Here is a 26,707-nt window from a genome sequence, read left to right on the forward strand (position 1 = left end):
TGTGTGGTGTGTGTGCGTGTGTGTGTGCGTGTGTGTGCAGGGGGATGTGTGTGCCTAGTTTCTCTGAAAAGGCGTATTTGCCTGTCTATATTACTCTTGTCTCTAAACCTCAGTAGTGAGTGTCTGCTGGAGCGTGGTGTGTGTGTGTGTGTTTCTGGATACAGGTGTGTGTGTGTGTGTGTGTGTGTGTGGTGTGTGTGTGTGTGTGTGTGTGTGTGTGTGTGTGTGTGTGTGTGTGTCTGCCTCGTTTCTCTGAAAAGGCGTATATTTGTCTGTCTCTATACCTCAGGCGTGTCTGCTGCAGCGTGGTGTGTGTGTGTTTCTGTATGCAGGTGTGTTTATAGTGTGTGTGTGTGTGTGTGTGTGTGTGTGTGTGTGTCTCAGTACACAGCAGGCCTGCCGTGCTGAGTCTCCCTGTTATTTGAATGCAGTCGGAGCTTGTTTCTGCTCTCGAGGAGCCTCGTGAAGATCTTCTACTTCAGGTGCAGAGGGAGCAGGATTCAAAAGATGACATTTTAAATGGCCTTAAATGGAGCTCATTCCACCGGTTTCAAATGAAGCAAATCAAAAAGCAAAGACATATATAAGTTTAATTGCAATTGAGATCAAATCCAACCCTTGTGTTCTTACTTTAACAGGCCACTGCACATCCATTAAGCCCCCTGTAGGTACTGTAATGGTCTTCCATTAAACACTAGTTTGTTGTTTTGTTTAAATGTAATCTACTAAATTCAATATCCTCACAGATCTGCCACACTGACAGAAACAGAAACATGAGTTCCATTTTGTATTTTCAGTGTGTTTAGAGGCCTATTAAAAATGCAGAGCGCATGGCCGTCCTCATAAAACCTTGGCCGTGCTTCTGTTTTTAAAGTATTTGATAGAAGAGACATTTCTTTTTTTATTCTAAAGCATACAGCTCAACTCCAAAGAGACACAGCATGCTGTTTTCCCCAACCGTCTCAGTGTGATCGAGTCCTGAGGCCAAGCATCTTGAAAACCAAATATGCTATAGCCCATGTAGCATAATGCCACCTCCAACTGCTGCTCAGGGGAATATTGTAAAAACGTCGGCAGGACTTTGATAGTTTATAAGGCACGGCACGTTTATTTATACAGCACATTTCTACACGAGGCAATTTAAAGGGTTATAGGTCGCGCTGTCGGTCACCGTAGTGTTCCATCCATCCATCTTCTCCCGCTTATCCGGGGTCGGGTCGCGGAGGTAGCAGATCCAGCAGAGAGCCCCAAACGTCCCTTTCCCCTCATCCACCAGCTCTGACTGGGGGGTCCCAAGGCGCTCCCAGGCCAGCGAAGAGATATACTCCCTCCACCTGGTCCTAGGTCTACCCCTCGGTCTCCTCCCATCCTAACTAGGTGCCCGAACCACCTCAACTGGCTCCTTTCGACGCGGAGGAGGAGCGGCTCAATTCCGAGTCCCTCCCTGATGACTGAACTTCTCACCTTATCCCTAAGGGAGACGCCAGCCACCCTGCGGAGGAAACCCATCTCGACCGCTTGTATCCGCGATCTCGTTCTTTCGGTCATGAAGGGTTACCGTGGTGTTGTCTTTCAAAAGTAAAGGAACAACTGCTCAATATATCATGATAATAATAATGAGAGTTCCTTTTCCTCTCGCACCCCTTCAGTTTTGCTCATCTCTGTCCCAGGGTTTTCTCTACAATCGGTTTCTTAGCCCTTTTCCTGTTGGCTTCCATTACAAAGTGACACTTTCTCCACCGTTTTGCAAATCCAAAGCTGATGTACACACACACACACACACACACACACACACACACACACACACACACACACACACACACACACACACACACACACACACACACACACACACACACACACACACACACACACACACACACACACACACACACACACACACACACACACCACACACACACACACACACACACACACACACACACACACACACACACACACACACACACAGTGCCTCTCACCATTATGCATGGCTAATGATGGAGAAAATGTAAATGTCAGGAGGGATGTGAGCGGGAGAGACCTTCAAAAAGCCTTTTAGCGGCAGCGTGAATCTCTGCTCTGGAGAGGATGAACCATACGAACTGTCAGTGGAGATCAGGTAGTGGAGGAGACACCTGTACGCACGCACACACACACACACACACACACACACACACACACACACACACACACACACACACACACACACACACACACACACACACACACACACACACACACACACACACACACACACACACACACACACACACACACACACACACACACACACACACACTCCTCACTAAATGTATTACACGCCTAACAGGGTTTCATCATCACACACACTTCCCAGAATGATTGACAGCTCAGAGGTAAACCCAGCAAAGAGCATCGGCTATGGATTTATGTCAAGTGATGGGAATTTCTTCACATACATATGACATTTAACAGGTTACTCACACACACACACACACACACACACACACACACACACACACACACACACACACACACACACACACACACACACACACACACACACACACACACACACACACACACACACACACACACACACACACACACACACACACACACACACACACAAAAATCAGAAATAGTATTCCCAATAGACAAACTAGTCAAATACATCATAATTTTAAGTACTGACATTCTTATTTATTTTATAATCATGTTATTTACTGTAGTAAAATGTGCACATTTTACCTTAACTTCTCCATTAATATGAATATTTGAATCTATTTCTATTTTATTTTATCTTTTTTTGGACATTTGCATGTTCTTATTTTAACTTCTTATGTTTATACACATATTTTATATTCTTTTTTATTTTTAATTAGTCTATTATTATACATTTTATTTAATTTTCTTATTTTATACAATCTTCATTATTTCATTGTAAAGTTTTATAATTTATTTGACCTTTGATTCTGAATGTTTACACAGTAGATTTGTATTTGCTGTATATTTTTAAGCTAAATTAAATTTAACTGAGACAATTTTCCTCTTACTGAGGTTTTATTTAAATGTCATCACGTCGCCATTAAGCTCCAAGTTTAACTCCCAGCTTTAATCCTAAAACAAATTAGTTTATTGTTTCTTACATTTCAACCATGCAATTCCATACTTTCCATAAGTCATCAAGGTGTTGTTCATATTAAAAATGTTTAACGATGAAACTCTTTTACGAAATGCAATCACAGGTTTTCACACTGTTTCGCTGTTCAAGAAGAAATTAAGGGGTTTCTGAAAGTTTTAAGGCAAACAGCTCCGTGTTTACGATCATTTCCTGATAACGTTGAAGCAATAGCCCCGCCTCTCCCGCTCAGAGATCAGATCAGCTGCTGGGCTCTCAGAAGAGGGGGGGGGGGAAGAGGGGCTCCGTGTTTTATTCTTATATCATTATATAGAGTCGTTATCAATTTGTTTTAAAGCTCAATAAGAAACTCTGCTGCTGCACGGTTCCCTCGTCCCTTGGAAGAGGCGGAGAGGTTGGTGTTTCTCATCTGCTGGTGGACTACCGCAGAGATTTACAGCAGGAGCACACGCTGGCTCCGGGAGGGAGAAAAAGAGCCAGAGCGGAGAATAAACAGAAGGGCAACCATGGCAACCATGAGCGGGAAGTCTTCTTCGCTGCTTTTGTGGCAGGAGTACAGCGCCACTTACAGGCCTGGCATATGTACTACAGCGCTTTCGAGCGGTCTCGTGTGAACGGACACGTTTCTGGGGCCTGTTGCGTGTGGACAGAATACTTTTTTGATAACAATTGCGGTCCGTTTGCTTTATCGTCCTCGTGTGGCTCCAGCCTTAGTCTTTTGTTTAAGTCCTGCATTAAGCCTAAAGGAACTTGAGTAATTTCCTTTAACTAAGCAATTTCAAACCTCACTTCCCTTCATTTTAAATGGAATTGTAAATAAAAATGATGAAACGTCTCTTCTCCTGAATGCAATCACAGGTTTTTACACTGTTTCGCTTCACTGTTTAAGGAGTAATTGAGTTATATTGATTATATAATAATATATATCTTTATATATTAAGACAAAATTACACTTAAAGAGCCATATTTATATTTTAAAAGTTATTTGCTCGAAGAAAAAGTAAAGACATTTGGGTTGCGTATGGGCCCTGAAGGTAGTCTACAAGTGTTATGTTGCCAGTATCTTTTTTGAGTGAGTGAATAACCTTGTATTTCAACATGTTACATCATTTTAATTTCCCTCCAAAAACAAGTAAACAATAAAGTTAACAAACAAAAAAGAAGTGTAGAAAACAAAACCGGTTCTAATCACTTATGATATTGCATCCCATCATCCTCACGAGCATGAAGGCTGGAAGTTATTCGGTCTCAGAGCACCAGTCTGAAATTGGTTTTTGGAGAAATAAATATTATTAATGAAGCGCTTCTGTCTGACCGTGAAACATCTGAGCAGCAGCTAATTAAATCCACCAGGAGTTCCTCGCTATATTATTAACCTCCATGATCTCCTGCATTGTTAAAAAACGCACCATTTCCTCAGACACACTTATTACTGTAATGTGGACCAGAAAACAAAATATGAAGCGAGAGATATGCTGGGCTCCATGTAAGAAGCAGAACCCTCAGAACTTTAAGTGCATGACACTCAGAGTTTAATGCAGATTTATGAAAGTTAAATTGATTTCATGGACGCTTGTGGTTTTTCAATTTTGTTTATTTCCTCTCAGTTTTTTGGAGCAGAACAGACACCCAGTCGTCAGTTAAACGAGACAGGAAGTGGATGTTTTGTTGATTATAACCATTATTTAAATGGCATTTGATGATACTTTAACATATAACTGGTTCTGCAGGATAAGATGTTTGGCACTGGAACTTAAAATTGAATTCCTTTAAGTCGATTATTCTGATGTTCAGGTTCATATCAGTATGTAGTGTCTCTACTTTAAAGAGTCCTCTCCTGCTGATGTTCAGGTGTATATCAGTATGTAGTGTCTCTACTTTAAAGAGTCCTCTCCTGCTGATGTTCAGGTGTATATCAGTATGTAGTGTCTCTACTTTAAAGAGTCCTCTCCTGCTGATGTTCAGGTCTATATCAGTGTGTAGTGTCTCTACTTTAAAGAGTCCTCTCCTGCTGATGTTCAGGTGTATATCAGTATGTAGTGTCTCTACTTTAAAGAGTCCTCTCCTGCTGATGTTCAGGTGTATATCAGTATGTAGTGTCTCTACTTTAAAGAGTCCTCTCCTGCTGATGTTCAGGTGTATATCAGTATTTAGTGTCTCTACTTTAAAGAGTCTTCTCCTGCTGATGTTCAGGTGTATATCAGTGTGTAGTGTCTCTACTTTAAAGAGTCCTCTCCTGCTGATGTTCAGGTGTATATCAGTATGTAGTGTCTCTACTTTAAAGAGTCCTCTCCTGCTGATGTTCAGGTGTATATCAGTATGTAGTGTCTCTACTTTAAAGAGTCCTCTCCTGCTGATGTTCAGGTGTATATCAGTATTTAGTGTCTCTACTTTAAAGAGTCCTCTCCTGCTGATGTTCAGGTGTATATCAGTATGTAGTGTCTCTACTTTAAAGAGTCCTCTCCTGCTGATGTTCAGGTGTATATCAGTATGTAGTGTCTCTACTTTAAAGAGTCCTCTCCTGCTGATGTTCTGGTGTATATCAGTATGTAGTGTCTCTACTTTAAAGAGTCCTCTCCTGCTGATGTTCAGGTGTATATCAGTATGTAGTGTCTCTACTTTAAAGAGTCCTCTCCTGCTGATGTTCAGGTGTATATCAGTATGTAGTGTCTCTACTTTAAAGAGTCCTCTCCTGCTGATGTCCAGGTGTATATCAGTATGTAGTGTCTCTACTTTAAAGAGTCCTCTCCTGCTGATGTTCAGGTGTATATCAGTATGTAGTGTCTCTACTTTAAAGAGTCCTCTCCTGCTGATGTTCAGGTGTATATCAGTATGTAGTGTCTCTACATGTCTCCATGCTTTAATGTTCAAAGAGCTCTTTATTTCTCTCATACTGCCTGTGCTGCAGCACCTCTTTTCACCCTCTGTCTGAAACCAGAGCCCAGTCTTCTCTGATTGGTTAGCTGGCCGGCTCTGTTGTGATTGGTCAACCTCTTAGAGATGTCCCGCCCCTCAGCCTATCACTTACAATATGTTGGAGCGCTAGCCAATAGGAGCGTGAGTGTTACATAGTGATGTCATTTTGTTCTGTAAGTAAACAAAGAAGTCCAATGGAGGCGTTTCAGGCAAACACCTTTAGAACACACTACAGGGAAGGGCAAACCCAGAAAACGCATAGGGCCTCTTTGATGTAAAACAAAAGGTGTGTGTGTGTGTGTGTGTGTGTGTGTGTGTGTGTTACATTACGTACTGTGGAGCATGCACACAGGTCACCTCCACCCCCGATGAAGCAGCAGACGTGTAAACACAGAGCAGGGAATCATCATTTGGATTCATTTCATGTGGACATCGGCCCGTGTCACAACAGCCAGTGGACCCTGACGGCGTCTCTGTGGCCCCCGAGGCCCCGACCCCATCAACCCCTCGCCTCTTCCACTCTGTGTGTCCCGCTAATGAGACTCAATGCGCTTTGGACTGTGCAGCTGTGTGACCTAACAACACACACCATGTTACACACAGCTGCACGCACACACTGCCGGCGACGGATCCTAAGCAGCTGATTTGTCAGGGCCCGGCGAGGCATTCAGGCTAAATGTTCCCGAGTCGCGCCTGTCCGATCGCTGCGATGGAGAGCAGGGGAACGCTTTCCTCAAACACAATGTTTTCAGACCCCAGAGGCCGGCTGTCAGCTCTCCTCGCCGGCTGCACTTCATCCACAACTTGTTTCCAAAAGCCTTTGCTGTTCTTTTTCCTGCTCACTGTCTTAAAGGTCCCCATTATACTGTTTTACATCAATATATTACAGGCCTCAGATATATACAGAGCCTGTCTCTGATTGGCTGAAACACCAAACAGATCATTGCAGCATTACCCATAATCCCCTCTGTTTCCAAAGTGCTGAATCTCTGTCTGTTACTTTAGATGAAAACAAGGAGCCCCTCCCCACGCCCCTCTGAGAGACATTTGGTTACAAAGAACTCAATGGAGCTCTAGAGGAGATTCAGGTGATAAGGGGGGGGGGGGGGGGGGGGGGTTACCTTGGTTGCTGATTGGCTAATGAATGAGTCATGAAGAAGAGGGGACACATGTTGATGTAGAAGAGACATGAAGAAGAGGGGACACATGGTGATGTAGAAGAGACATGAAGAAGAGGGGACACATGGTGATGTAGAAGAGACATGAAGAAGAGGGGACACATGTTGATGTAGAAGAGACATGAAGAAGAGGGGACGCATGTTGATGTAGAAGAGACATGAAGAAGATGGGACACATGGTGATGTAGAAGAGACATGAAGAAGAGGGGACACATGTTGATGTAGAAGAGACATGAAGAAGAGGGGACACATGTTGATTTAGAAGAGACATGAAGAAGAGGGGACACATGTTGATGTAGAAGAGACATGAAGAAGAGGGGACACATGTTGATGTAGAAGAGACATGAAGAAGAGGGGACACATGGTGATGTAGAAGAGACATGAAGAAGAGGGGACACATGTTGATGTAGAAGAGACATGAAGAAGAGGGAGACACATGTTGATGTAGAAGAGACATGAAGAAGAGGGGACACATGTTGATGTAGAAGAGACATGAAGAAGAGGGGACACATGTTGATGTAGAAGAGACATGAAGAAGAGGGGACAGCATGTTGATGTAGAAGAGACATGAAGAAGAGGGGACACATGTTGATGTAGAAGAGACATGAAGAAGATGGGACACATGGTGATGTAGAAGAGACATGAAGAAGAGGGGACACATGTTGATGTAGAAGAGACATGAAGAAGAGGGGACACATGTTGATGTAGAAGAGACATGAAGAAGAGGGGACACATGTTGATTTAGAAGAGACATGAAGAAGAGGGGACACATGTTGATGTAGAAGAGGGGACACATGTTGATGTAGAAGAGACATGAAGAAGAGGGGACACATGTTGATGTAGAAGAGACATGAAGAAGAGGAGGACACATGTTGATGTAAGAAGAGACATGAAGAAGAGGGGACACATGTTGATGTAGAAGAGACATGAAGAAGAGGGGACACATGTTGATGTAGAAGAGACATGAAGAAGAGGGGACACATGTTGATGTAGAAGAGACATGAAGAAGAGGGGACACATGTTGATGTAGAAGAGACATGAAGAAGAGGGGACACATGTTGATGTAGAAGAGACATGAAGAAGAGGGGACACATGTTGATGTAGAAGAGACATGAAGAAGAGGGGACACATGTTGATGTAGAAGAGACATGAGGAAGAGGGGACTTACTTCATGTGCTGCAGACCATTGACATGCATTAAAACCGATAGAACACACTACAGGAAAAAGAAATCCACAAAGCATAATTGGGCCTCTTTCATAAAATGATATTTACACAGGAAAGAAAATGTATTCAAACCAATAATTGATGCTTTCTTGTCGAATACTATATGTGTTCTACGGAATGAACAGCAATGGGACAGAATGGCCTTTGATCGTTGTAATCACAGCTCACCGCCTTCGAGTCCTGAGAGGTAATCCTCGCTAGAAAACAATGTCTCTCACACACTCCTCCAGTCGCCCCATCGGCACACGCGAAGCGAGGAGAGCCCCGATGAATTAATCAGAAGCTCCCGAGTGAATTATGAAGCAGTCAGCATGTTGCGCTCACGTATGTAGCTTCTGATTATGACGGAGACATCGTGCTGGTCTTGTTGGAGCGTTCCTGAGATGTCTAATGCATGGTGTTGGTCCAGAAACAGCCCGTGGTCCGGTGTGGGCTGACATGTGCAAAAGTGTTGACCTTGTTTTGTTTCCAGCGCTTGTATAATTCAAGAGGACTGCAGGTTCAAACTCCTGTTCGAAGCGGCGGCCGGGGAGATTCTGTTCTGATTTTCTTCCGCATGTGTGAAGCATAGAAGCTTTTTGTTTATGGAGAATAAAAACGAGGGGAACATTCCAATACAGAGCGTCCATACAGAAGTGTGTTCACCGTCTGCTTGCAGAGGTGGAGAAAGTATTAATACCACAGTGTAGAAATATTCTATTACAAGTAGAACTCTGGCACTTAAGTACAAACATATCAGTATTAATTTATCCTTAGAGAATGTCCATTTTCAGAATAATATTATTTTACCATTGCATCGTCATTACATATTATTGAACCATTAAGTCAAAACTATTCAGATTTCGCAGCTCGTCGAGGACCAGATTGCTGTAATGACAGGTTTCTTAATCCATAATAGTGTATCATAGTGTTGAGCATAATGTGTGTATCAATACTATAAACTGCAAGTAACTAATCTTGTTAAGTTAAGTAAATGCAAAGGAGTAAAAATATGAAATAGTGTTAGATATCAAAAATGTACTTCAGCGACCCTCTCACTCTTCACTCGTGAACTGCCGACCATATCCACATGACCCAACTGATGCAACCCCATGACAGAATAATAATACATAATATTATAAACAGGGTTCGTACGGTCATTAAAGACCTGGACAAGTCATGGAAATTCAAAATGCTAATTCCAGGCGCTGGAAAACAATATTTTTCCCAACGTTTTGGAAAAGTCATGGAAATGTAACTAAAGTTGCATCAAATATAATTGATATTTTATCTAATCGCCGAAATAGTAATACTATAATGATAATAAATACTGTAACGTATAGTAATGAAACGTAAAATGGCATTTAACTGACGAGGTATTTTGCTGGTGAGAGATTTGAGTTGCTTTAGCGCGTAGAAGCTAGTCAACTATTTGATTTGTTTTAGAGAGGCACGACATGTTTCATATGCAGACCTTATTTTCAGTGGTACCGCTGAGAAAGAGTAATTGTTTTGGTCATGGAAAATTAGGTAAAGGTCATTGAAAATCATTGGTGAAAAAGCGTATGAACCCTGTATAAACAAAGACCAAAAAACACCGAAACCTTTCAATTAAATTAAATGTACAACACAAATCACTACTTTCTGGCATCCATGGCAGCAGCTACTCGAGACACGACAGTAAACGCTCTTATTCCAGTTTTTGAAGCAGGATCGAAGTCTTGGTCTAAAAACCATTGATTTCCTGTTGGCTCAAACTGTAGCCTGTACTTACTTGTCACTATTTAGAGTGGTGTTGTTGCCAGGCAACCTTAGATGTGCTTTTTGGAGGTTTTTTTCTTTCCACTGCTCAGAATTATAAGGCGTAAATCTGGCAGTAAATTCACTGAGCAGTTGTGGAGACCCCGATGCATGAGACCACTTTACGCCTCTCTTCCACTGACTTCTCCCCTCTCCTGCTTATCTACAGTAAACTGTGTGTGTGTGTGTGTGTGTGTGTGTGTGTGTGTGTGTGTGTGTGTGTGTGTGTGTGTGTATTTGCTTGTGCATGCATCACGTTTTCTTCTTTCCCAGCTTTCCCATTTGAATGATCTCATCTCATCCGATATCCCATACGCTGCTGATTAGCATGCATACTGAAATGTCTTATCTTGCAAATAAAATCCATGACATATATGATATCTAGATTGGAAGGGCGGCCAGAAAGGACACAAGAAAAGACAGTCCATAAACCTAAGAATGTGAACCATCAAATGGGAGCTAAACGGACCCATGATTTGAAGGTCACACTGAAGTCAATTGTTAATATCAGCACAAAGTTAAATACCAGATCAAATGTACGATAAAGAATCGATAAAATATTATCCTCAGTGATTGCGTAGCGTTGCGTAGCGTTGCGTTGCGTAGCGTTGCGTAGCGTTGCGTAGCGTTGCGTAGCGTAGCGTAGCGTTGCGTAGCGTAGCGTTGCGTAGCGTAGCGTTGCGTAGCGTTGCGTAGCGTTGCGTAGCGTAGCGTTGCGTAGCGTAACGTAGCGTAACGTAGCGTAACGTAGCATAGCGTAGCGTAGCATAGCGTAGCATAGCGTAGCATAGCTATAGCCTCCTGGCTCACAAAGGCAAACATGTTACTATAAATGGCAACCACAGCTTTAATATAGCATCAATCAACCATTTTTCATGTGAAGATATATTGGGTTATTGTTTTCCTGAGCATGAAACCACACTCCCCCTGTGTGTGTTGTAAACCGAGCGCTTTGTTTTGACAGCTTATCCGGCCGTGCTAGCATTTCCGTTCATGTTACTCCCAACTGGCTAGTTTAAAGGCCACAACGCTGCACTGTTTACCGACAAGAAGTTATATATATATACAAATAGGCTAAATGCAGTCTTATGGATCATAATACACATCGGCATAAAGGAAACATTTCTTTTTAGGACTATTCAACAGCAGCCTTTGTCTCAATTTTGACTAAATACTGCAGTTGAATCAGAATCACTTTATTCGCCCTACAGCTTCCGATGTCCTCCTTTACGCAGGGTGTGTGTGATTTATGTATCCCCCTGTAGAAGACAGGGAAAGACCCTGCTCGCCTTCATATCTTTTATATTCTGGTACATGATGAATAATAATCGACTGGTTTAGGCTTCATGTCGGATCAGCGTAGCGGTGAGGAGAGGAGGAGACCTTGGGTTGGAGGGGGAGGAGAGAGCGGAGTAGAGATGAAGCCGTTTGTTAGCAGACAAGATGTTGGAGGACAGAGTCCGCCTTGTACCTGCATCAGTATGCCACAGTCGTTTCCGCTCTGCCCTCTCCTTCCTCTCTGCAAACAAGAGACGGCCTCTTCATCCTCCTCTTCGTCTCCACGAGAGGATGAGTCTGTCCAGTCCATTAGTGTTATTACTGCCCTGACATCCATGCAGGCAGTCAGGGTGTCCCTTATTGTGTTGACATGGCATGAAACCCACGCTGGCACACACAGGCTAATCTGACACATCACGTTCACCCAGCCCTGTTCCACCCTGCAGGCCGCTGCCTTTACTTCTGTGCTGGAAACATGAAATTAATTCATGCAACAAAATGTCTTTAGAATTTTATTGAATAGGAAAAACAATAAAGCCTTTGCAACAAGCCACCAGGAAGTGCGCCACGCGTTAAAGAGGGCAGGTCATGGAAAATCCACTTCTCCATGTCTCTTCTACATCAACATGTGTCCCCTCTTCTTCATGTCTCTTCTACATCAACATGTGTCCCCTCTTCTTCATGTCTCTTCTACATCAACATGTGTCCCCTCTTCTTCATGTCTCTTCTACATCAACATGTGTCCCCTCTTCTTCATGTCTCTTCTACATCAACATGTGTCCCCTCTTCTTCATGTCTCTTCTACATCAACATGTGTCCCCTCTTCTTCATGTCTCTTCTACATCAACATGTGTCCCCTCTTCTCCATGTCTCTTCTACATCAACATGTGTCCCCTCTTCTTCATGTCTCTTCTACATCAACATGTGTCCCCTCTTCTTCATGTCTCTTCTACATCAACATGTGTCCCCTCTTCTTCATGTCTCTTCTACATCAACATGTGTCCCCTCTTCTTCATGTCTCTTCTACATCAACATGTGTCCCCTCTTCTCCATGTCTCTTCTACATCAACATGTGTCCCCTCTTCTCCATGTCTCTTCTACATCAACATGTGTCCCCTCTTCTTCATGTCTCTCTACATCAACATGTGTCCCCTCTTCTTCATGTCTCTTCTACATCAACATGTGTCCCCTCTTCTCCATGTCTCTTCTACATCAACATGTGTCCCCTCTTCTCCATGTCTCTTCTACATCAACATGTGTCCCCTCTTCTTCATGTCTCTTCTACATCAACATGTGTCCCCTCTTCTTCATGTCTCTTCTACATCAACATGTGTCCCCTCTTCTTCATGTCTCTTCTACATCAACATGTGTCCCCTCTGTGGAAAGAGACTCTGAAAGTCTCAGGAACAAAGATTCTCTCTCTTTTTGATCAATTTCTATAAAAACCTGTCTGAAAATGAGCTGATCAGATTTTGGCCACTTTGTGATGTCATAACGATGTGTTGTCTTGTGTAACCATTAGCCAATCAGCAGTTCTTTGTAACCAAATCTCTCTCAGAGGGGCGTGGGGAGGGGCTCCTTATTTTCATCTAAAGTAACAGACAGAGAATCAGCACTCAGGTAAGTTTGAGAAACCGGCTCGAGAAACACTTATTGTTATATTCCATGGAATGCTCTTAACGTCCCGATAGCAATGAATATCTGAAGTGCTTTGACAACAAATACATAAAAACATTTCATCTGTGGAAGCCGTGGCGCTGTGAAAAGCACGACCAATCACCTGAGCCGGCTAAAGTAACTGGATGGCCTACCTGCCTGTCAGCCTTCCATCTGTGCACAAACTTACCTCGTGCCCTCATTGGTCATGTGCGCGTTCGTGTGTGTTGGGGGAGGGGCTCTGGGAGGAGGTCTGAAGGAAGAGGCATATTTTTTCCGGTTGTGTATTTTCAAATTCTAGCGCACTCAAGCCGGTTTCTCCATTCTTACCTACCCCACCTTTAATGTTCAAAATGCTCTTTATTCTTCTCACACTGCCTGTGCTGCAGCACCTCTTTTCACCCTCTGTCTGAAACCAGAGCCCAGTCTGCTCTGACTGGTTATCTGGCCGGCTCTGTTGTGATTGGTCAACCGCTTAGAGATGTCCCGCCCCCCCCCCCCCCCATAATGTGTGGAAGCGCAAGAGGAAAGGGAAAACTCCAAAAAGCATAAAAGGCCTCTTTAAAGCAAACTTTTGTCGTGGCAAAACCACAACCTTTGTAGAAGTTCATCTTATACGGAAGTTCTTATATCTTTTATGAATTATGTTTCAAATTTGGGGCAGTGCAATCTTGACTTTCATCGAGACATGTGAGAGTCCCCGTGGGCCTCAACAAGCAGTAGTTTCTTCTTTGATTCATGAATTTGTAGTAAGTACTCAGTAATAAGCGCTTCTTTCACAGAAGATCCACCGATTCCTTTGGGAGACGGGGTTTAGATCCGAAGAGGAACAACACTTTGACAAACAGTAAATATTGGCCTCCTCTAAGGGCTGTTTGTTCTCGTCCCAAACACCAGAGAGCAAACGGAGCGGTGCCCAGGCTTTGTTCTGAGTGTTGCCGGACACAGATTAGCCTCGCTACCTCTTGCCATGTGGCTCCGTGCCTCCAGAGTCGCTCTGAGCGAAGTCTGAATGCTCACATGTCCAATTTCTCTTCAACATCAGCAACCAAACAACAACAACAACAACAACAACAACAACAACACTGAGGTGTGTTAATCCTCACATGCATGTTTTTCATCAATGGTGGAGCATTGCTTTTCATGGGTGACTTTTCATTTTGGAGGCATGGTTTATTGATGTGTAATAATAATACATTTTATTTCTATTGCGCTTTTCTTGAACCCAAAGACGCTTTACATTTGGGAGGGAGGGGAGACAGACAAAACAAAAACAAAGCCACAAAGGAACACAGAAGCAGAACAGAAAAGCAGTCAGGAGGAAGTTGGTTGAGAGGGGGGGCGGGGCTTATGGATACAGAGTTGAAGAGGTGGGTTCTGAGGCGGGACTGGAACAGGGTGAGGGACTCAGACTCACGGTGTAGTTAAAAATGAATTACAGATATCATTGTTATTATACATGTTCGAAAGATATCTCGATCTTTACTAAGCCATTTCTGGTCATAGTATTTCGTTTGGATACATCTTGCAGTATTTCGTAGGACGCGTTGTGGCCTTAGTAAGATATACAGGGATGCAGCTATATGAGGACTTACCTGTGTATTAATGTAAACCAGAAAGAGGGCAATGGGAAACATGGAAATCAAATTACATTAGTTCGATTAGTTTGGGTTCTTTTGTCATGTCGTGAAAGTCTGATGTCGTGACGGCACTTATTTGTACCGACGGAAGGAAAGTCGCGACGCCCCGATGGAAGATTTGATCCTGGAGTAGCTTCAAGACGTAATCATTCAGCAGTCGGAGCTCTTTCAGTTACAATATGTGGGGGGGAATTATTTTTAGGACACACTTCACTAAAGGAACAGCAATTATTAAAGTGCAACAGGGCCTCTTTAATGGAAAGCTTGTGTTTATTTGCTCGATCCTTTGGCTATTCTGCAGCTTTTTCCATGCTATGCTGTAACTGTCTTCTCTCTCTCTCTCTCTCTCTCTCTCTCTCTCTCTCTGCCTCTCTGCAGGATGCCAAGTTTGTGGAGGAGAGGAGGAAGCAGCTGCAGGGCTACCTTCGCACGGTGATGAACAAACTTATCCAGACGCTGCCGGAGTTCACGGCTCGGCCCACCAAAGAGACCCTGCTGTCTCTGCTGCCTTTCTGCCTGTAAGTGGACACACACAGGCAGGTTCAATACCGCCTGTAAGCCTCTGTGCAAGAGTGTGTGTGTCGGTGTGTGTGTGAGGAATTAAGGGGAAGGATGCCAACACATGTGCAGGTGCAGGGCTCCTGTCTGTGAGAGATTGCTGCACAATGTGAGTGGAGGAATCCAAACAATATTCATAGCACTAGATTGTGATTTTGAGTTGTCTTCTGGTCCATGGCAAACTCAAATATGGTGCAATCCACATGATTTTCAGTCAAATAATTTGTTAAGATGCGTTTAGCCGTTGCAGAAATCCCAGTATATGCTTGGATTGCATCTATAAAGGAAACATATCGGTTGTTAGTAGCAACAGTTTGAGGTTATTATACCAATGTAATCAATAAGAGGTTGACGAGGAGTAAGCTGCCACTGCTGTTTTGTTAGTAGTTGTTACATCAGAGGATTAATGTCACTAATACTTTCCGATCCCTGGTGAATAAACGTCAGCGTTTCCTGCATGTTACACTCATATGCATAATTCACACAGAGCAGTGTATATGTTCTGTCACACACACTCACACTGTGTGAAAGAGCCTGATGCCTCCGCTGCTCACCGACATGTAGCTACCACTTCGTCTGAAAATAAGATTTTCCAGTCATTTCCTGTCCGTATTCATATTCCACTCACTGGGATCAGTCAGCTGGCGTGACCCGTCGCTGAGAGTCATTTCCTCTCCAAAGACATCTGAGTCATCGGGCTAAGGCAGGAACGAAAACAACATGGTCGACATTGGGGCCTTGTTGAAAGCAAATATGTGCAGAATCTTGTCACTGAATCACTGGCATTTATTTCCTAATAATGACATGGGTGTTTATTTGTAGATAAATTAAAGTGCGGCTGTTCGATGTTTTCTAAAATTCAACATTCAAAGGCTTTGTTTGTTTGTTGTTAGCATTTTAGCACATACGGTTCCCCCGTCTTTAAAGTAAACAAGAGCTAAGGTAATGTAGGCTAATGTTCTACAACATAAATACTTCAGTAAATACTCTACTCTTGAATGTCCGAAGCTTTTGTGTGTCTTAAAATCGGCGGTTACTAACAAGTGACTAAATGAGATGCCAAATATCGTCCCGCTGAACATTAGCCGCCTTTAGCTTAGCGGCTAATGTTAGCGTTTTCACTCTGGTGATTGGATCCACCCTTCAACATTCCTAAAGTGGTTTTAATATGTGGAGCTGTGCTGCTGAACATAACGTGTACATATCATAAACGTTGGTTTGCTACAGAGATTATTATTATTAGATTAATGGGAAAATCCAATTGCTATTCGTTGTTGCGATGCTAACTTCAGAGTCAGCCTTCACAAGTACGCCATCACTGCATCATTCAATTCCTTCAGTGTAGTTTTGAGGCCTTGAAAAGTCCAAGACTGTTTTAAAAAAAAGATGGGTTTCAGTGAAAGCGTTACATTTACTCAACGTGAATACTGTTCGACTACAGATCACAGATTTCACCAGGTCATTTGATAACCGTAGTAAAGCTTAAGCAGAGATGTTTCCCTCATCGTCCCAGATCCATCCGAACAAATTGAAGATAACCAAAGTTGAAGTAATTGGTTGTGATGTTTGTAATTATGCGTCAACATATTTTGGTTTTACTTTTACTACAATCATGAGCTAAATCTAAAGTAACATTGAGTTGATGGACTTTCACTTGCACACACAGGTCTTATTTAGCCTCTGTGCTGACGGGGGATTTACCTCTATTTGAATCGCAGTAGACATCGACTCAACTCCGATCAGTGTACCGTTATATTCCTGGCTCGCGTGTGAGGGCATTCAGGCTTCTGTAATGTCTCTACCGTGGCGCTCTGAGGCCTGCCAGTGTTGTCGTGATGTTTCAAGTTTGAACACAACAGGACTGACTTACTGCCTGTTCAGTTAGCGAGATCAAACCCGCGCTGTCTCACGTCTTCAGTGAAGATGAAAGGATGATTAGTCCTGTCATTAACGTGATGAAAGGCGGGGGGGGGGGGGGAGAAGATGCAGAGGTAAGCAGGAAACGATTTGGTTTTGATCTAATTAGAAACCATTCTGGAAAATATGTAACAACCATGTTTGAACCAAATAAAGAAAACTCTGAATTCTTTATAATCTCAAATATGGCTGCAGCGTTCAATTATCATGTAGTCGTTGTTGTTCTAAATTAAATCAATTTGTTTCATTTCACACTTCAACAGTGTCAGAGTTTATAGATTTGTACTGTATATTTATATGTACTTTTTAATGCTGTTTTAATTCAATTTTGAGCTGTTTAAATTCCAGTATTGTTTATTTCTACTCTTTAATTTCTAATAATGTGCAATGCCTTTGTGTTGTTGTTTTTATGCTGCTGCAACGCAAACATTTCCCAATTTGGGATCAATACATTACCTCCTGTCTTATCTTATTTAAGTGCCGTATTACATTTTGAGTCTATAAAACATCCTTTTGGGAATGCAACAACAAAAAATGCATGTTTTATTTATTTCAAATTACTTTAAAGGTGGGGTAGGTAAGTTTGAGAAACCGGCTCGAGATCGCTAGAATTTGAAAATACACAACCGGAGAAAATCTTCCACTTCCTTACAGAGCCCCTCCCCCAACACACACGAACGCGCACATGACCAATGAGGGCACGAGATAAGTGTGTGCCCCGATGGAAGGCTGACAGGCAGGTAGGCCATCCAATCCGATTGGTTGTACTTTTTACAGTATTACGGCTTCCACAGATGACATTTTTTTATGGATTTATTGTCAAAGCACTTCAGATATTCATTGCTATCGGGATGTTAAGAGCATTCCATGGAATATAACAAAAAGTGTATCTCGAGCCGGTTTCTGAAACTTACCTACCCCACCTTTAAAAAAGGTACTTTTATTTCAACTATATGTTCAATGATGTGTTCAAACTCAACAGTGATAGTAATTAATATCTGGCTTTACCTCCCTACCATCTTCCCTCTCGGACAAATGTTTGCATATAACACGTGTTGCTATTTGCTTGGCAACACATTTCACTCGTTGCGGCTGCTTCAAAAATAACACATTTTATTTTGCCTTTGTTTAAAGATTCAAAAGCAACGCCATTTTGTTGGTGACTCAGCCTCTCAGCCTTGTTTCAATCACCGCATATGGGTCAGCTTTAAAGTAGTCATATGTCCTTTAAAGTCCAGCAACAGGCCTGAGATCAGCTGTTCTGCTGTTTACAGATGTCTTCACTCGCACTCTTCATGCTGAGTTTCTCCGCCTGTCTGCAGCACTCCTCTCCTCCGATAGAGCTGCCAGCAGGAGCTCGACACCTTCGCGGTTTCCTCAGAACACAGAGTACACTCGGTCTTATTGACCTGCTGCCTCGGAGAAAAGTGCTGTAGACCTTTGTGTCACATAAGAGCAGTTTTAGTGTTCAGAACGACGATATAACCTTTTATTGTTGTGGACTTAGACAGCTTGTGTGTGTGTGTGTGTGTGTGTGTGTGTGTGTGTGTGTGTGTGTGTGTGTGTGTGTGTGTGTGTGTGTGTGTGTGTGTGTGTGTGTGTGTGTGTGTGTGTGTGTGTGTGTGTGTGTGTGTGTGTGTGTGTGTGTGTGTGTGTGTGTGTGTGTGTGTGTGTGTGTGTGTGTGTGTGTGTGTGTGTGTGTGTGTGTGTGTGTGTGTGTGTGTGTGTGTGTGTGTGTGTGTGTGCACAGGACGTAGGAATAGTTTGTTATTCAGGCTGTTATTAATCTCACCCCGCCTTTTGCTGTTAGATAATCAATTTGATGCATGTTTGTGTACCCATTTTCTCTAATTATGCACCTCTGCAATTCAATTATTAAAATTCCAACAGTGCCTGGTGAAGTCATTATCCTGCACAAGTCAATATCAGACCTAAATGGGCGACAAGTACATACTGAGAGCCGGGGAAAAAAGCCTAATTATTTCCGCACATGTAGCTACCCTCCCCAGTTGGATATGAATACATGAGATGGCTGGTGGTTTCAGCTCTGCATGCTGCCCCCGACTTACTATGATTTTTTTGCTGATATAATTCCCCACCGCACCGCTGCCTGGCCAAGTTCAGATCGTGTGACTGCATTCGATTCAGCCTGGAGAGAGGAATAAGTGCAGCTTGAGCCACTGATGCATTTACATTATGTGCTGGAGGAAATAGAAGCATCTGTCACATTAACAAAGATCAGGCTGTTCCCACTTGTCCTGCTCACGCTGTGCCCCCTCACGCCGTTTGTGTTCTTTACTCAAAGGTAAGTGGGTAAATGGTAAATGGACTGTACTTATATAGCGCTTTATCCAGTCTTTAAGACCCCTCAAAGCGCTTTACATACTACATGTCGTTCACCCATTCACACACATTCATGCAGAGCAGTATATATTACTCTAGGACCTAACATGCACACACCGTTGGCCATCGGGAGCAACTCAGGGTTAAGTATCTCGCCCAAGGATACATCGACATGTTGACTGCATGGGCTGGGATCGAACCCACAACCTTCTGGTGGAAAGACGACCGCACTCCCTCGCAGCCACAGTCGTGCGGTTGTATGAGGAGCATATTGATAGTGTATTAACTACAGTAAACGGTGGTTGACACGCCCATAGTTTCTAGAACATACCGGGGGACCAGCAAGCAGCTGCGAGACTGATGTTGATGGAAACATCATATTGGTGAGCGGTGGTGGTGAAGTCGATAGGGACTTGGCTTGGGAACTGGAAGGTCACCAGTTCAAGTCCCGGCAAGACCAAGTGCTACCGAGGTGTCTCTGAGCAAGGCACCGTTCCCCACACTGCTCCCCGGGCGCCGTTCAAAATGGCAGCACACTGCTCCTAACACTAGGATGGGTCAAATGCAGAGAAATAATTTCCCCACGAGGGATTAATAAAAGTCCATCTTATTTTAGCCACCTGAAAGATTCTGTATATCGTAACTTACCTGTACAAAACTGTGAATTGCCACAGTGTCTATATGTATACGTACATTTCCCTGTGGTGGGGACGAATAAAGGATTTTTTTTTTTCTTGTCAATGGACTCTTTGAAAAGAGCTAAGACTAGTTTGATTAGATAAGCTTCAGTTTCACATCAGAAAGGGCTGAAAGCAAGTTAACGCTGTGAAAGCATTCTAAATATAACCTACACCAGAACCTTCTAAGTGGCTGCAAACAATTTGCTGCTGCCTCCATTCGCAGCAGGACGTCTCGAAGCTCCAATGGCTGTAATTCTGCCTGATTGTCCAACCAGGGGCTTGAAGACCGTCATCTGCTGTGGAAACACCCGTATACACCCCTACTTTAAAGCATCCTAACCATCCCTTTCAGTTTGAACCTGTGCTTGAACCCAGTGGTGTTGCTGTCTCAGCCTGTGTCAACATGACGGAGCCTCTCCTCTCTCTTCTCACTGTGCTGTTTCTCCCGCAGTGACACTTTCAGCCAAAGCAACGCCCCATGACGGCTTTTGTTTTAAAAGGTCCGCTCAGATAACCTTAATCACAGATGTAGCAGCTGTAGTTATTTAATCAAAAAGGCCAGTGAGACACCAACAGGGACTTGCCCTCTGCCTTTCCCTTGTTTTTAATATTCATCCCTTTGTCAGAGAAGCGCTTGAACCCCTTTAACAGTCCGTATGCATCCCAGGCTGCCGGTGAGAGTTCACCGTCTTGCCGATGAACTGCTTCAGACGAAATGAAACGAGAGAGCCGTTTGAAATCCCACCGTTCAATCTCCCGCCGTTCAATCTCCCTGCTTTTCATTTCCTCCCTTTTGACAAGTGGCTCTCATTCATCCTCAGCCTCGTCAGACAAGACTCGGGGATCAGGGGTGAAGACGGTCGCCAGGGAAACCAGGCCAATGATGTCATCATGAGTGGCTGAGATTATTTCCTACCGAGTACTCAGAAAACCAGAACATCGTAATCACATAATGTGATTCCGAGTAACAGAAAGGACATAAACCATTTTCATCGTCGTCATTTCATGTTTTTTTGTTATAGCAGAACATAGGGGGGGCAAACTCAAACACACAGTGGGCCAAAATAAAAAAAATGGGTTCTAGTCGAGGGCCGGACTGGTTCAATGTGTATTGCAAACGTATTGAAATGAACTGATTGCACATATTAAACCTGGAACTAACAAAGCTTAAATTATTGCCTATAAAAACAACATTAAATAATCAGGTGCATTCATTTCTTATGGCTCTATCTGCAGCTTCTCCAGAGTCATTTCTTATGAGTACATTTTCCCTCAGGTCAACAACAGCTTCAACAAACTATTCCCCTCAGAGAGAAAACCAAACATGGCCTGTTGTCGTGAGAGAAAAAGTGCAGAAGGACACATCCATTGAACTCAGTGTGCTGCTCTGTGATGCTAGCTCAGATACTGGGCGTCTCGTCTTGGGTGCAAGGTCATCAATGTTTGGGGTCCGGCTCTGAGCGGAGGAGACCCTCAGGATGGAGTGAAGGTGTGCAATATACCGGCGGGTCAGATCTAATAGGAATTAAAAATTATCCTGCGGGCCGAAATGAAATCCACTAAGGGCCTGATTTGGCCCCCGGGCCTTGAGTTTGACACATGTGGTCTAGAAGATTGCCAATGCCATTTCCTAACAAGTTGCAAGAAACTTTAGCCCATAGTTTTAGTGCTGCTGACCAACAGTCAAACAAACCGACTAAAGACGTATCATTTGTGGAGTTTAAAACAATACAAGTCTACTGCCTTTTCAATCCACTAACATTAGCCTGGTTTGCTACAGCTGCTACAAATCTGATTTTATTTGAATCTCTAAAATGTATTGTTGCAAGCTACAAATGTGTTTCCTTCTAAAAAATCTAATAATTGTCAGTGGTTTATCTGCCTCTACTATCCTTGTAATGTGTAACAAAAAAAAGAAGTCTGGCAAAAATAGTGATAAAACCAAAGTAAGGCAAGCAGTGAATTAAATAAACTTCCATTTTGCTACTCGATTTGCAATTAATGAAGACGAGTTCGGATATTTAGCTCATGAAAACGTCTCTATTTAGTTCTTTGGATGTCGGGTAGAAGTCCTCTGGCAGAAGGTAAATGAGGCGTTTAAGTCTCCAGATGCAGCATCAGTGGAGTGTTTGAATAACAAACTTGTCCAGATGTTCATTTAAAGTCCCCGTCTCTTCTCTCCCTCTCCTGCAGAGACACGCCACAGGCCAACGACGGTGGAGCCAAAACGCCTCGCTCCAAAACGTCTTCTCGCTTCCCCCGTCTGGGCCGCAGCCGCAACCTGGAGACCAGAGCGGACCCTCAGAGCGGCGACCTTTAACCCCCGGAGCCTGGGGACTAATTATCTGTCACTTCATAGATGAGAGCAGCGCTATACCTGGCGAAACTCCTGCCCCGCTTACTTTCGGGTGAAAACAAAGCATGAGTGCGAAGTGGAGAAATATACTTTGATCTTGTCTAAAAGCTGCTGTGCGGTGTTTTGCACGTTAAACAACAAAAGGATTACAAATTAGGGTTTTCTTACTTTCTTACGTTTCAGTAAAATCTGTGGCTTCAGGCTCCACGGAGAGGATGAAAAGCTTAATTAAAGGGATCCGGTCAGTCAATACGTGTACGTCTGGGAAATACATAAACACAGCTACATTATGATCCCCTATTCATTTAAAGTAAACCATAAATCAACGCGTTGATCGATCTTAAAGGACATTGTGTAGTTGTTTGCCTAACTGACATATTTGGGCTCCATGTATACAAAAAAGCACGGTTTTCTTAAATGTTTGATTGGAGAAAACTTAAGAATCTGTATTCACTGCCAGGGAACCCAAAAAGGGGCGGGGCCACATGGGTTGCTCTCATCTATTGGCTGAGGACGACGCTTCCTGTGTGGAAGTCTAACGGACCTTCAAAGTGTCACGATACAAGGACTCATTCGAGGAAAGGAGACTGATTACAGGCCTCTCTGTGAGATACATGTATATGTCTGTGCATCGCTGGGTGAGTGGAGGACAAATAACCCGATCACACACCTCTTACCTCACTGAGGGACAGAGACTCTGCAAACTGCACACGGACTAACCTGGACGGCTCTCCTCAAACACACTGAGGTGACAGAAATGTGGTTTTTTTCTTTCTTTAGTGAAAGTGTTACAGTCATAGTGCCTGCATTGCTTTGTAGCTGCTCTCCTGGTAGGTAGAGAGAGGGAGAGGGAGAGGTGGGTATATTAAAGTATTATCCTGGGAAATGGGTGTTGTTTTTCATATAATGTTTCAGCGTAAGCAGCGTCCACACGGCGGCGTGCGTTGAAGCTCACCGGCGGGCGTGTCTGAAACTCGACCAACAACCAATCACATGAATCTCCCGCCCCGGACACACAAGCAGCGGTTTGATTGGCTAGAGCTTGTACTGGCATATGATTTGATTGGCTGTTGAAGCGTTGACGCACGCCGCCGTGTGGACGGGCGGTGCCATTACATTCAACACGACGATGATTCACCGTCTCTGGCGTCGACCACTAGGACATTCTTGTTCCTCTTTATTACGGCTATTACAGACACTCTGCAGAAAGTGTAACATATCTTAACGTCGCCAGGGAGGCCGTGATGATTAAAACATCTTTTAAATTCCACGTTATGTGCATTACAGTAGGTCATGGAAAAGCTAACCGACATCTCTTTGGGACTGTACCAAACATTTTTGAGATGAAGACGGAGGGGGGGTTACATGTTATGTTTTGAAAAGCACAATCTTCCTACTCCCAGGTTTATTAATATTTAATTTGGACCCTTCTCGTTAATTCGGAGAAAATTGCCTACAAACTAAAAGAGGCAAGGAATTAAATAATTGAAATACTAAGCAAAATAAAAGATGCTATTTAACGTTAAAATAAAGAAGTGGATTTAGACATTTGTACTAATTTGCGTTTCAACATTTAAGTTGGCGCAGTTGTTTTTGTTATGACAACTTTCATACAGAACGTGAGTAAATCTGTGACATCACTATGTAACGCCAACACATTGTACGTTATAGGGGGCGGGGCATCACAACATGTCACAGGAGAAACACTAAATACTAATATTAACCTGAACATTAGCGTCCTTCGTAAGAAGACAGAAGAGTATTAGTTATCTCAACCTTGGCAAAGACAGAACTTACATCCGTTCCTTTTGACAATTAAAGCCCTAGACATTTCATATTCTAGGGCAGAGGTTTTTAAGTAATTTTTTCGTTATACTACAAATATTTGTTGGCCAGTCCCTTATTGAGACGTACATGCTGCTGTTTCCTATCTCTCAACATGTAAGAGTTGCAAACACCTGCCGTCATGTGTCGGATCGTTGTGTGTATGTTTTTTGAACAGAAAGAGACGCTTCATTGGTACGCTGCGTTCCCGTAGGTTCACCATCACCCCCACGATGCTATTCTTCATCAGATGTTTAAAGAATGTTATACTAATGTGTCTTAGCAGGACTTAATGCAGCGTAATGTTGCAAATAAATGTTTTAACGAGGACTAAACACTTGAAGGAAAGCTGCTTGTTAGAGTGCGACGGGAAGGGCTGCTGCGCATCAAGTGTGTGTAAAACAGAAGCTCATGCATATGTATGGTTCCCCGAGAGTAGTCGAGACTGTGTTCAAACGAGGACTGATTGTGTTAGAAGGGTGTCGGAAAACTTGAATCAAAGGGTCGACGCGCAGAATGGTAAACACCGCTCACCGTCTATCAGGGCAACACACGAGGCTTGTGGCTTTTAATTAAGTTGTTATTCTCACGCAGGAGTGACCCTCCCGAGCATCCTTGCAGTGGTAGACACTGCGCAGGGAAGGTGTCAAGTGGATCCTGTCGGTGGTCAACGTGATGGGAGCTTGCCAAAAGAAAATCAGCAGAGGAAAAGAAGTGAGATTACAGAAATGATATATCACACATTTACATACAAATGGCTCTGCTGTTGCATCCTATCAAGGACTTGGCATGTGTTAGGATGTCTTTAAAGAATATCCTCTGCTGTGATCAGAGGTCGCGTTAACCGAATATTTTCCGTCTATGTCGGATTTTTTTTAACAATGACGGACAAATCTGAAAGCAGTCCGTCATTTTGACAGATTAGAACAGGGGTGTCAAACTCAATTTCATCGCGGGCCACATCAGCATTATGGTTGCACTCAAAGGGCCGGTTGTAACTTTAAGACTATATGAAAATACATATATAAATATTCAATATATATAAAATAATGTATTGTATTATAGTATTGCCTCTGCATTGGATTATTATCGGATAAGGTAATAATAACTTCATAAATAACTACGACTGAAAGCAGAAGTCTAGGGCAAATCATTGCAAGTCTCTTCAGTGAGAATGTCACAAAATGATTTAAAAAGAAAAGCCAAATTCTGTAAAAAAAAGTCACAATAAAAAAAAAGTGACATTTAAAAAAAAAAAAAGTCAAATTCTGAGAAAAAAGTCAAATGAGAGATGCATTGTGCTCCATGAGGGGCAACGTGCCTCTGTGAATCGGCATGTAACCGTATAATAAACATACATATATTCTTTGCAAGCTCTTGTGGGGCCACAGAAAATGAAGTCGCGGGCCGGATTTGGCCCCCGGGCCTTGAGTTTGACACCCCTGGATTAGAACAAACTCGGAACAGCGCCAAAGTTTCCCCGCAGCAAGGCTCCGGTGTTTTGCGTGCCGTCCAAAAAGGAAATGATACCGTTTCCAAACCTAACTGTGCCGAACAGATCATTGACATGTCTGTGAGTTTTGGCTTTACGCTGTGCACGCTCCCGCGAGGTGCAGCAGCCATGCATAACACGGCGCATGTGAACTGCCCCCCCCCCGTTGACAGTTCACGAGCATGCTTCCCCCCCCCCAAGAGTTGTGTAAAGCCCGACGGGTAATTCTGGACGGACAGCGAAAAAGTCTAGCGCAACCTGTGATCCAGTAACAACTTGGTCAAATCTAGCACTGCCTCTTATGCATCTGATAAAGCAGTTATGTATTCTGTATTCCTTACAAACGATATCATCATCACATTTAGGGAAGTCTCACAGGCTGGACGTCAAATAAAGATTTCTATCATCAGAGCACTTTAAGATTATGTCTGTGCTCAACGTGTGGGGAGCTCGCCAACAGAAAATCAGCAGAGGAAAATAAACGAGACGACAGAAATGATATCGCAAATGATTTTACAATTTGACAAATGGCTCTGCTGTTGCATCCTATCAAGGACATTAGGATGTCTTTAAAGAATATTCTCTGGTGTGAAAACGTGGTAATATTTTAAATCTAGCACTGCCTCTTATGCATCTGATAAAACACTTACAGTGGGGCAAAACAGTATTTAGTCAGCCACCAATTGTGCAAGTTCTCCCACTTAAAAAGATGAGAGGCCTGTAGTTTTCATCCTAGGTAC

General features: G+C 43.2%; 1 protein-coding gene across 1 annotated transcript in view; it reads left to right on the forward strand.

Annotated features, from left to right (window-relative positions):
- The window catches only part of snx29 (sorting nexin 29), a 205,000-nt gene extending 180,892 nt beyond the window's left edge, over window positions 1-24,108 (forward strand). Inside the window, exons 20-21 of the mRNA XM_034078507.2 lie at window positions 15,176-15,315; window positions 22,489-24,108. Coding sequence (XP_033934398.1) covers window positions 15,176-15,315; window positions 22,489-22,615 — 267 coding nt within the window. The 3' untranslated portion in view covers window positions 22,616-24,108. The remainder of the gene's footprint in view (window positions 1-15,175; window positions 15,316-22,488) is intronic.
- The last annotated feature ends 2,599 nt before the right edge of the window (window positions 24,109-26,707 follow it).

The sequence above is a fragment of the Pseudochaenichthys georgianus genome, unplaced genomic scaffold, assembly GCF_902827115.2.
Source record: "Pseudochaenichthys georgianus unplaced genomic scaffold, fPseGeo1.2 scaffold_439_arrow_ctg1, whole genome shotgun sequence".
In the NCBI taxonomy this organism is placed as follows: domain Eukaryota; kingdom Metazoa; phylum Chordata; class Actinopteri; order Perciformes; family Channichthyidae; genus Pseudochaenichthys; species Pseudochaenichthys georgianus.